Source organism: Arvicanthis niloticus, chromosome X (assembly GCF_011762505.2).
Source record: "Arvicanthis niloticus isolate mArvNil1 chromosome X, mArvNil1.pat.X, whole genome shotgun sequence".
Lineage (NCBI taxonomy): Eukaryota > Metazoa > Chordata > Mammalia > Rodentia > Muridae > Arvicanthis > Arvicanthis niloticus.
Genome location: NC_047679.1, coordinates 80,423,999 through 80,436,567, shown reverse-complemented (window position 1 = coordinate 80,436,567; position 12,569 = coordinate 80,423,999). Strand labels below are relative to the sequence as shown.

Below are 12,569 nucleotides of genomic sequence, written 5' to 3'. Positions count from 1 at the left end.
CACCAGATGTTGGTAATGCATGTACTAATCTTGTGCTAGGGATTTGAAGTAATGTGTCAAGTAATTATGGTTAAACAGTTTAGGAGGCAAGGAACACTTGGACTCAGTTCGTATATTACATTTCTTTCGTAGTTTGCAATTTCCCTTATCTTTTGTATAAACATTCTCACATATTTATTAGCATTTTACTGGAAAGAAATTATTTGCACTTTAAAATGGTCTGCCACATATGCAGCTCAGTTAAAGTTCAAATGCAGGTTATTTGGTTGTGTTTAAGGTTTCTATGGCCATAGCTAGATCACAGCATCCCTAAAATTAAAAAGAAGCCAAATGCATGAAATTGCAGCTAGGTGTGAACATGGGCTGGATTAGTCATGAGCTGTCATGACTTCTCATTTAAGAGGATGGTGTGGGTGCTTTGTAGGTGACGTGGCCTAAGAGAAACAGATGCCAGCTAGAGTTTAGTTTAGAAATCGCCACCATCTATGACCCTGGCAAAAGAACAGGGTCTTCTCTGTGGGGCTTCTGCTTTATCAAAGCTTATAGAACATGGAATGATAATTGAGTTACAAGGTGATAAGCTTTACTGAAAAATTACAGCCTTATCACACTTAAAAATGATTATAAGTGAATAAGATTTTATAATATTCCTTTATTTGGTGGAGTAGGTGTGGGGTGAGATGGATCAAACCAAATTCAGGGCTTTGTGAATGCTAGTCAATGTTGCACCACTGAAATACACCTCTGGCTCTTGGATTTTTGTGACCAGATCTCTTTATACAGACCAAGCTGACTTTAAATGCACAATCCTATTGCCTTGGCCTTCTGTTTGCTGGGATTTTAGGTATGCACCACTATGCTGGGTGGTTTTGATTTTTGAAGACTCTTGGGCTCTTTAATATACAAACTTTAAGGCTCTTAAGGTCTTTGGTATAGAAGGTGGTGACCTCTTTTGGTCTTCTACCATCAACTGTATGGAACCCTTATGGAGCCTGCCTGGCTTACATGAGAGGAATGTTTTCTAGTGCAGATTTTGAAAGTTAGAGATTTAAGTAGGATTGTCTTAATACCTATTTCTCCTGTTGCCAGATGGGACATTTGGACCCATGATCTCATTTTTGATCAACAATTTCATTTTTATGATATTTAATACTTCTGTGAGCCACCTGTATGGAGACCTGCCTCTAGGATTTGTGGCAGGTTTAAGTCCTGAGAAGCAGGTTTTTATGACTATGAAATCATGAAAATAAAGGCACATTCACATGTCCTTGTATGCTGCTCTGTAAGGGCAATGTGGAGAGTTGCATTTCTAGCTTTCCCTTAGGACTTACTGTAGAGTTGTATATAATATATGAAGTGGAAAATTTCTCAAACCACTCATGATCAGCATTTGACGATTTTGAAATGTAACTATGTAGATACCATCCGGTCGAAACTGTCCCCACACATAATCTTAAGAGCTAACCAAGGACACTCTATCTTGGCCACTTTTCCTCCCTTCAGAATGCTCCCATTGTCCATTAGAAAAAAAATGTCCTAGATAGGGAGAGTGGCTCTTTCCCAGTCTGCAGAGGAGACGTCCAGAGAATGAGAGGGTACGCCAGACTGAGGGCCTCTCAAACATTCATCCATTAGTACATAATGACTTTAAATACCTATCTCAAGCTCCTAGACATAAAATGGCCCCTTTTCCAGCCGTTACCATGCAGAACACTATTTCTAGAATGTGAAGAGATGGTACAATCAAATGGCTAAGATCTTGGACTCTGGAACCAGACTGCCTAGTCAGAAAATTAGACTGCCTCTTCCAAGGTATTTAACTTTTAGCAAATTATTTGCTCACTCTGTGTCTCACTTTCCTCCTTTGTAAAATGTACACAACAGTTTAGTACCTGCCCCATGGCATGATTCTAAGGACTAAATGACTCCAGGTATAGAAAATGTGAAGAAAAGTGCCTGAGAACGTAAGAAATGCTATAGAAGTGTTAGCTGCTGTCACCTTCAACACACCCCTCATCCTAGTTGGTATATATCTTAAAAGGATCTAAAACGGCAAACCACCACAGCACATACAAACCCCTTTCATGGAACCCATTTAGAGAGAAAAAAAATATTTGAGACCATAAAGCTTCAAGTGCAGAACTGTGAGCTGGCTGTAAATTTCTCACTAGCAAGGAAACCTGAAAACAACTTTGCTACTCTAAAACTGTTGACAGCAGGCCCAAAGAGGTCAAGGCCTGGGGCCTGTGTAAGAGGAGGCTCTGCTTTGTGGAGGACCCAGCAGGAGGCTGATCCGCAGTTGAATCCAGGTGCTTGACTCTGAAGCCTCACTTGCTCTTTGACGTAAGAGCCTTGGCTTTGAAGCTTTTCCTTTCTCTCCATTACTGTTTTCCTTTTTTTTTCTCTCTTTTTGATCCTACTTAAAAAATTTATGATATTTTTCTATGTTTTATGGATCTTGATAAGTCACTTTAAATCCTGTCTGGAACAGTGTATAAATAATTATCTTTAAAAGCGATCATATCTAATTACTAACATTTGCTTAATATTTATGCTTACCAGTCTACATCCATGCAGAGAGGTACGGGCAACTTTCCATCTGGGCAAGAATACTGATTAGATTTCTCAAGTTTCATAGAAAGATGTCAAAACAGCCATATGCTCATATATTTTCCAAAGCATATGGTTAATAATAATTAAAACTAAGCAGCTAACAATATTGGGTTTTTATTCTAGGCCAGACACTATGCCATGCCTTTTACTCGTGATGCATATTTGACTCCTCACAGTCCCTGGCAGGAATTCTTATTATTGCCTTTCTTTCAAGGGGGAAAACTGAGACTTAGAGAGCTCAAATATCTTTTGCAAACTTCATAGAAATAAAATGCCATGAAGGTATAATTTGAACAGGCGGCCAGCTCCAGTACTTTTAAGTACTCTTCTATGCTATATTGTCCTTAGTTAGGAATCTAGTCCATCAGAACTCAATGTCCTCACAAGAGAGGCTGTTTCTGTGTTATAGAACACTTGCAGATTTTACCTTTGTGCTACTTTTGCAATTTTCTCCTTTCCCTCTCTACTACTTTTGTGCTCTGCACTTGTTTCTTGTCACTTTCTCCCAGGATTTATGTTACACACTTCTCAATTCAGTGGGCTTTTCAACTGCGTGAGTGCTGTAAAATGTCCTTGAAACACTTCAGTGTGCCCTGTTGTCCAAAGCTGACTGGCTAAGCTTCTGCACATAATGTGCCAAGCTCGCAGAGACAGACCTTCTGCTCCTTTAACACCCTCCCTTTATAATTTGTCAGTCGTTATCACCATAGTGCTTGTTATAGCATGTTGCTTTATGCCTCCCTGCTTTTTCCTCTTGATGGAAAACCCTTGTTCTACTGCTAAACCAGCTGCTACCCATTAAACTTACATTCAGTTCATGTGTTCCTGCTGATAATTCTCTTTTTAGTCTCCTTTCCACTCAGCTGGGTTAGAGGCTCCAACTTGGTGTTCTCATCCTATCATATGTGTGTATTTGTGTGTGTGTGTGATCATGTTTTACACTTTAGAGACTTTATTTAATTTTAAAATTGTTGACAATTTTATATGTGTATACAAATGTGTTGTAATGATATTCACCCTATTACTTGTGTCTCCCTCTCCCACTCCTGCTACCCCTCCCCTTTCCTCTTACATTTACTATTACTTTTCTGTGCATATCTTGTAACAGTAGCTGCAGCTGCTGTGTGTGAATGATGGCAGTGATCATATCCTATCCAGAAGGTATGTTTTTATAACCCTCTTCCCAGTCTTCCAGCTCTTTCAACCTTTCTACGCTTTCTTCTAGGCCTCAGAGACAGAGGTAGAGTTGCCCCATTTATAGGGCTGAGCACTCAGTACTCACTTTTCCCCAGCACTTTAGAAACGAATGAGCCTTTGCATTAACCATCACCCACTGCAGAAAGAACCTTCTCTGATCCTGGGTGAGAATAGTACTAATCCATGGGTATGAACATAAATATTTAGGAAGCGGTTTAGAGTTACATGTAAAAGCATCAGTATTCCATTGCTCATCAGTGCGACATTCTGTGGCCTCCCCACCTATAGGCTTTTGATTGGGTTTATAATACTGGGCATGCATTTCTTACCATGGAGCGGGCCCCTCACCTCTGCTTGGAAAGTGGTTGCTTATGCCCTGCATAGCCATGCCACTGTTGCACTAGTGGGCAGATATTGCCTGGCAAGTCATTGCTGAATCACACAGAGTTCATAGCTGAGTAAGACTGTTGATATTTTTTTTTTGCACCCAGAAGTCTGCTTAACACATCCCAGCACTATTAATACTAGCTAGTTGAAGGGAGGCTTCCAGTTTAGTGCCAGCTTAATTATCCAAAGTGCATAGTGTCTTCAGCAACATTGTCTTATCTGAATCTGCTGGGCAGCCAGGATCAATGGAAATATTTGGAGGAATCTTGGGGTTAGGGATCCCGGTCAACAATTCATGGGAAGTTATCCTGCATTTGGTCTTAAAAATACATGGATTCTAAGGACACCGTTGTGTACCTACTATGCATATATTTCTTTGCTTAATTTGTAAATGATTATTCAAATGTCTGCTTCTCTGTGTGATCTTTGTGGTCATGTGCTATGCTTTATTCCTTTATCCTTAGTTAGCTTGCATAGTACTTAGAACATAGTTGGTTCGCCTAATCTGTGAACATTTTGTATACAGTGCAGAATTCAGAACCCTAAGCCTGGGAAGAAACCATACAAATATTCACAGGTAACTACTAGGACAGTGGAGGGTGGTCTCATGGGAAAAAAAATCTGTGGGGCTACATAAATTTATACTTACAAATCCAGAAGGCAGAAGGGGGTCAAATATTCATAGATATTAATTGTGATAGTGCTTTTGGTTAATCTCCTTCAGATATTGTCATTGCACCAGTGACAGTTAATGGAGTCCACTCTGGAATGCACCAAAAAGAACTTTTAAACTTTGGAGACACCAACTCTAACAGCTTTGCTATTTGAATTTGTGCTAAATTTCAGTAGTCTAGACTAGATAGATAGTTAAGACATATTTATTTCCATGATTATATTTATTAAACACTTCACCCTAAAATGAAGAGGAACAGTTGATACAACAACCAACACAGTATTCCAATGTGGGCATTGTGTTGTACCTAGTGCTATTGTGTGTAGCAGAATCCAGATGGGACTTCTGGAAGCACTAAATCCCTAGAACTTAACTTGCTTGTTTTCTCCCTGCATATTGTTATTATTATTATTATTACTACTATTGTTTATTGTTATTATTATTATTATTATTATTATTATTATTATTATTATTATTATATGTGTGTGTTTGATTGGGGTATGTGCTCATAACTATGGGTGTTTGATGATACAAAATGCATTGGATCTCCTGGAGCTGGAATTCCACTCAGTTGTGATCTACTGACATGGGTGGTGGGAATTAAAATCCAGTTCTCTGTAAGAACAGTAACCTCTCTCGTTAACAACAGAGCCTTCCTGTAAGTCCCTCACCTGTTTTCCAGTAGTATTTCTTGTGATGTATATGTTTAAATAGACTGTATTTTTCTTTTTAATATTTTAGAGATATTGTTATACTTTGGTTTACAGTTGGTTTTAGTAATTAATGTACTTTCATCATAATCTCTGTGTATCAGTGTACAATGTATGTTTGTCCCTTATACCTTTGTCCCTTACTCTAAATTTTGTTATTATTTCTGGTTTTAAGTGACTTGACTATGGTCTACTTTCTTTCTATACTATGATCATAACTTCCCTTGAACTTCTTGAATCTGTGATCTCATAGTATTTTTCAAACTTAGCTCATTAGTTTTCTGAAAAATTTTTAGTGCTCCCAATTTCATTGATTAATCTAGAGTATTTTACATGTATACCAGACAGCTTACAGTTGTTGGGCAACTCATTCTATTTCCTTTATAGTTTTTCTTGCTGTGCACCATTTTCTATATTGTGTCTTCATTGCTAATATTCTTTCAATTACAATGTCTAATCTGTTGTTAATGTCATGTTCTGCTCTGTACATTTGATCTCCCACACTATAGTTTTATATTTCTAGGTTTGACTTCAGTTTTTTATTTTTACAGCTTCCAAATCCCTACTTAACTTTTCAAACATATGGAAAGTAGCCATAGTAACTATTCTTAGTGATCTTGTTAAATCCAATATTGGAATTTGTGGAATATTTTTAATTATCTTGTTCCATATTATAAGCAGAACTGTCCTGACTTTTGACAGGCCTCTAACTTTTAATGGGTACTAGAAATGATGAATTTTACTTGATTAGTTGTATATTTTTTGTATCATAAACATTCTTGAGCTCTGCTTTGAGATGCACATAAGCTGTTTGGAAGCACTTAAGTTACTTGAAAGTAGACTGATCCTTTCAAGTTTTTCTGGTCAGATTTGGTAGGCAGAATAAGAGCAATTCATAATGTAGGCCTAATTGTTTCCCACTACTGAAATATACAACAGTTCTTTAGCCAATGGTCTATGAATTATGAGGTTTTCCAGTCTGGCTGTGAAAATAGGCACTCCTTCTGGCTTCATTTGAATGATAAGGCACAGTGCTTTTGAATCCTTTCAGGTGGGTCTTTCCCTAGACTAGAGTAGTTTGATCACAGAGATGCCTTGCACTGGATACTCCTTTGCTAAATACTTGAGAGAGGCCATATGTTGTTGCTTGAGGGGTTCTCTTTTTGCTCTTCTACCACATACTCTGTCTCGAGAACTCTAGCCCCCTAAGGTTGAGAACTCTAGCCCCCTAAGGTTTGCTCAGGTTCTCAGCCTTCTCAATCTGGTTTCCTTCTCTATACCTTGGCTTGAAAATGCTCAAGGCAATACGCTTTTAATAAATAAATGAGAAATCTCACTTCACTTATTTCCCATCCATGAATATTGTAGCCTTGCACTGTCTTGTTTACAGTGTCTTGAATACCATTGTTCCATGTATTTTGCCAATTTATTTTATGTGTAGATATACATTCCCTATTACTTCATCTTGAGCATCGGTAGACGTGGCATTTGGTACCTCTCAGTGATTCTGACCAAGCTCAGTTTCAGTCTTCATTTTTCAAACATGTAGGCAGCATCACACTTCTTGTTTGGCATAACCAAATCAACCCCTAAATAACTATGTTCAAATGCATACAGAATCTGGCATCCGGTAATGTGAATCTCACATAACAAATGAGTGTTTATGTATACTATACAAAATTGGCTTAGCAAGAATAGTTTAATTAGGACCTTTGTGGATAAAATAACATCCTTTGAACAAATCTAGTTTTCTCCTTTATGCTTAGTAAGATTTTACCAAAATTGTTCATTATCCTTTGGTGGGAAATAACTGTTAATCCATTAGAGTTGACATATTAAAACCATCATATAATTAGCATTTGTAAGTCTAGAAAAATACTTAATATCACTTCAACCTTTTATCCCTTGAGCATGAGTCAGGATTTCAGAAAATCTATCAGGATAATTTCTTATTTAAAAAGTGCTAAAAGCAGCACATAATGTTTGGCTAGGTTTAACTCATCATCCACTCAGATTCTTTAAAGGAAAATGAACAGTTTCCCAGGATATAATAGAATCTGAGAGTATACATTCACATGTATAAAATGACAATGCATGGGCTAGGGTAGCTCAATGGTACACGGTAGTTACCTAGGAGGAGGGCTCTTTAAAAGCTAATGCATGGCATCTCTGTGTTCACATAACTTGGATCGATTTGTGTGTGTTAAAACTCATTTAACATATAAAAATAAGCTCAGATGTGTAAGTTTAGTTACAAACGTATAAATTCACTTTACAAATAAAGAAGGCCTTGAAGAGGTGTAGCAGTCTACCCAGAGTCACATAGTGAATGATAGAGCTGACATCAAATTCAATCTGGCTCCAAAGTCCTAGTGTTTAATTTGAAGTGTCTGGCATATTTTCAGACAGTACTGAGATTAGAATTAGCTTTTAAAATTAACTTCTTATTTAATGTCCTTGAACTCAAAGACTGTGGTTTATATGAAAAGTACATTTTTTAATTTATTGAGACTTAGGATGTTTTGATTTATTGAGGCTCTTCTAGTACATGATTAGTTTTTGAGGGGTAAATATTCTAAGTGTGCTTGAGAAGAATACTTTCAGCTCAATATATAATTTTTATATGCCATTTAAATCAACAAATGTACTCATAGGGCTAGAGAGATGAGTCTCAATAAGAATGCCTATTGCTCTTCCAGAGGACTCAAGTTATGTTCTCAACACCCATGTGGATTGGTTTACAACTGCTCGTAACTCCAGGTCTGTGAGATATGATGCCCTCTTTTGGTATCCCCTTGTACCTGCATGCACATGTTACACACACACACACACACACACACACACACACACACACACACACACTTTAAAAACACTCATTTCAATAAGGCAAAAATCCATATCCTCATAAAAATCCTCAGATGTAAACAGCATTCATTCTCTGTCTTTATCTTTTTCTCTCCTCCCTCTCCTGACTATGTAAGACAGAATTGGATACTTCTGTAACTTTTCATAGATTTAATTTAAAATTTATTGATAGCACTTGTACAAAGTATTGTGTTCACATCTGTAAATTTCTGGAATTCAGGGACCATGGTTTATTCATCTCTGTGTCTCCAGTGCTTTGCAAAATACTTCACAGAGTGGTGCTCAACAAATGTTAATGAAATGGGAGACGCTGCTCTCAAGTGTAGAGCCAGTGCACCATTATTTGGGAGGTAGCAGGGGTGGTAGAATCTTTTGAAACATTATTGGGAAGATGACTAAATTCCAGGAACACATGAGCCAGTCGATGATGGGGAATTTAGCCTAAACTGGCAGCCCCCTTAAATCCAGAGACTGCCTGCCTGACTATTTGTGTTAACAGAACTGAGAGCTGAGAACACTTAAAACAATAATAAAAGTTGGATGATTAGGACAGCCTTCGTGGGGGGAGAGTTTGACTCAGCTATCTTGTAATCCTTTCTGACTAAGATGCTTATTCTGAATGACCCGCCACTTTCCAGAGTCATGAGTAATTTCTGGAAAAATATTGTAGGCCAGGGTTCAAATGTGAAAGGAGAAATAATGAATGGCCGATTTTTTTTCTATGTTGTCTCTTTAGCTTAACTCAAGGAGAAGGCAGCCTGGGAAAATGTTCTAGGGCTGGGCAGTGATTCTGGGGTTAATAATCATGAAATTAATTGCTCTTTTATCTTAGGCACCTCTGGTCACTCTTCTTGCCCAGGTTGCTTTGAAGAAAGAGGAGGAGACTAAATACATCATGTCGGAGATACTAGACCTCTCTTTTCTGTCCGAGATGGAAAGAGATTTTATCCTCAGTGTTCTGCAGAGAGATGAAGAACTCAGAAAAGCAGATGAGAAAAGGATTCGGTAAGGGTCCCAGAATACTAAGCATTTCCAGGCTTCCAACCAAGGAGACCCAAGCTTTTCAGTTGCTTCTTCATTCACTGTGAGAATTGTGTATATGATTTAAAGCTTTGTGGGTCTAGCTGGGCTCTGAGTTTGTTACTTTTACAGAACACAGTAGTCTTACTGTTGTTACCTCAACTTCTGTACATCCTGAACCCACTTGTGATTGCTTCTCTTTTGGTCTTGGCAGGCGACTGAAGAATGAGCTACTGGAGATCAAAAGAAAAGGTGCCAAAAGGGGCAGCCAACACTACAGTGATCGGACCTGTGCCAGGTGCCAGGAGGGCCTGGGCCGCTTAATTCCCAAAAGCAACACTTGTGTGGGTTGTAATCATTTAGTGTGCCGAGAATGCCGAGTTCTGGAAAGCAATGGCTCCTGGAGGTGCAAGGTGTGCTCCAAGGAAATGTGAGTGTCGTTTCATGGTGGCATAAAAAGGGGACATATGTCGGGCTGCCCTGAGAATTTCTCTCATCAACTTTGTTAGTTGAGTGACAAGAGTCATTGTTTCTACAGGTCTCGCTTAGGTTTTCTATTGCTGTGACAGAACACTGTGACCAAAAAAGCAAATTTGGGGGAAAGGAGTTTATTTGGCTTATAACTTCAAGGTTGCTGTTCATTATTGGAGGAAGTTGAGACAGGAACTCTCCAACAGGACAGGAACCTGGAGGCAGGAGCTGATGCAGAGGCCATGCAGGGTGCTGCTTACTGGCTTGCCTTTCATGGCTTGCTCAGTCTGTTTTCTTATAGAACCCAGGATCACTGCCCAGGGATAGCACCAGCTACAATAGTCTGGGTCCTCCCTCAGTGATCACTAATAAGAAAAATGCCTTACAGCTGGATCTCATGAAGGCATTTCCTCAATTGAGTCTCCTTTCTCTCCGATGCCTCTAGCTTGTGTCAAATTGATGTACAAAACCAGCCAGTACAACACATCTGACATTTTCTTTTATTTTCTTCCCCAGAGAGCTGAAGAAAGCAACTGGAGATTGGTTTTATGACCAGAAAGTAAATCGCTTTGCTTACCGCACAGGCAGTGAGATAATCAGGATGTCCCTGCGCCGTAAGCCTGCAGGTATTGTTTAGGGCTAGAGGCTGTTGGAAGGACCTAGCCTTGGAGATAGCTTGTGTGGAATCCAGCTGTATTCTGGCTAGTGGTGACTTAACCCCAGGGGCTCAGGCAGTCTTTGTGAATATAAAAGGCTGCATCTGTCCTATCTGCAAGTGTGTGTTTTGGGGAAGCTGCTTTGAGGGTTGTTTCCTTCCTTAGTCTTATTATTACTACTCTGCCATGCTTTTGTTTTGAAGCGAATAAAAGAGAGACCCCGGGGCAGTCCCTCCTTCAGCAGACACAGATAGGTGATATCTGGCCAGGAAGAAGGATCATTCAGGAACAACAGAAGGAACAAAGGTGAGAGCTAAGGAATTAGTATTATTTAGTTCTTCTATTACTATTACCTCGTTTTTCTAAAATAGTAGGTATTATTAGAGGGAAATTGGAAAATGCAGATAAAATTGAAGAGGAGGACGAGGAGGAGAAGGAGGAAAAGAAGAAGAAGAAGAAGAAGAAGAAGAAGAAGAAGGAGGAGGAGGAGGAGGAGGAGGAGGAGGAGGAGGAGGAGGAGGAGGAGGAAGAGGAGGAGGAGTCATCAGTCCTGATCCCACAAGCTCCTCGCAAATCTCAACATTTTGGCAAATTTATTTTGTTCCTAGGCTGCACTCTCATGTGAAAAAGAAAGCTATTAGTTCTTAACAAGGATTTGTTTACTTTAAACGTTAGTGTCTGTTTGCAGGTATGTATACTTGTGGGTAGGTGTCTGCAGAGGCCAGAAGGGTATTAGATCCCCTGGAGTTGGACTCACAGGCAGTTGTAGCCCCCTGACATGGGTGCTGGGAACCAAACTTGAGTTCCTCTGCCAGAGCAACAACCATCATTAACTGTTTCCCCGGTCCCATATGAACTTTCTTCCACACCTTCCTAATCTTTTATCCTCACTGTTCATTATTAAAATTTATTTAACTTTTCAGGCTTTGTGATATTTTCCTTCTGTTATGCAACCATAAATCAACAGACTTTAAAAACCGGTTTAGTCTTCGTTTCACATTTATACATATTGTTTGCTTACAATCAGGCCTGGAACCATGACTTCTCTACTCCTGAATTCTTTACTTTGGCTTTATTTCTTGGTTGTCTAGATTTTGTCATTGGGAAGTGCCGTCAAGAAGGGTTTGTGATGTTTATCGCATTCTTTCATGTTCAGAATGCCTGCCAACTACCTTGGCAGTTGCATAGCATCTTAGCTCCGTATTAAAGACTTGAGTCATGTTTTCTTTCTCTCAGACTATTGTAGATGTTGCTCCATTGTCTTCTGCCACTGAATCCAACTATGAAAAAGGCCAGCTTGATATTTTTACCCTTGTAGGTAACTTTGCGTGTGTACATACACACATATACATAGGTGTGCATGGGTGTGAGAATTTGTGTGGATATAATTGAATTTACTGGAAAAATTTGAATATGATATGATCATATGATCTTTTCCTTCATAGTTGGAACTTTTTCTTCACCACCTCCTTGAACATTTTTCCTATTTTGTTAGTTTAGGGCACCACTTGGGAATATTGGATTCCAGGATCCTCTATTTCTGTAATGTTTTTTAAAGTGTATAATGTAAAAGCAAAAGAAATATAGAAGCAGTTAACCATGGAGACCCCTTATCTTCATTCCCTTCATGCTATCTGGATTTGGGCCATTCTTTTCCTTTCTCTCTTTCTTTTTTGTTCCTTCCTCTCCATTTGCTGACTTTAATGGTTTGAAGGAATTATCTTGTTTAGATTTGCTTTTTATTTTCTTCAATTTTTTATCGCTTTTGTTGTTTTATGATCTTTTATTTGAGCTCATGCACTTTAGAAAGTCTACATTATGCCTGTTCAAACAGAATAAAATATATTATGCAAACTAAGATGATTGTGGCATTGTTATATGATGCAAATTTGTGGGTTTACCCTCCCCCCCTCACTCATTGAGTAACTACCACACAGCTGTGTTTTTAAAATTAAATTTTTTTTTTAAAGATTTTTT

At 38.7% G+C, this 12,569-nt stretch overlaps 1 protein-coding gene across 3 annotated transcripts in view; it reads left to right on the top strand.

Annotated features, from left to right (window-relative positions):
• The window catches only part of Sytl4 (synaptotagmin like 4), a 45,158-nt gene that overhangs the window by 9,147 nt on the left and 23,442 nt on the right, over positions 1-12,569 (top strand). For 2 of the 3 annotated variants that reach the window (XM_034485834.2, XM_034485833.2), the window contains exons 2-5: positions 9,278-9,450; positions 9,680-9,895; positions 10,453-10,562; positions 10,796-10,898. In XM_034485834.2, coding sequence (XP_034341725.1) covers positions 9,341-9,450; positions 9,680-9,895; positions 10,453-10,562; positions 10,796-10,898 — 539 coding nt within the window. In that variant the 5' untranslated portion in view covers positions 9,278-9,340. The remainder of the gene's footprint in view (positions 1-9,277; positions 9,451-9,679; positions 9,896-10,452; positions 10,563-10,795; positions 10,899-12,569) is intronic. The other variant, XM_076918796.1, reaches the window with a different exon arrangement.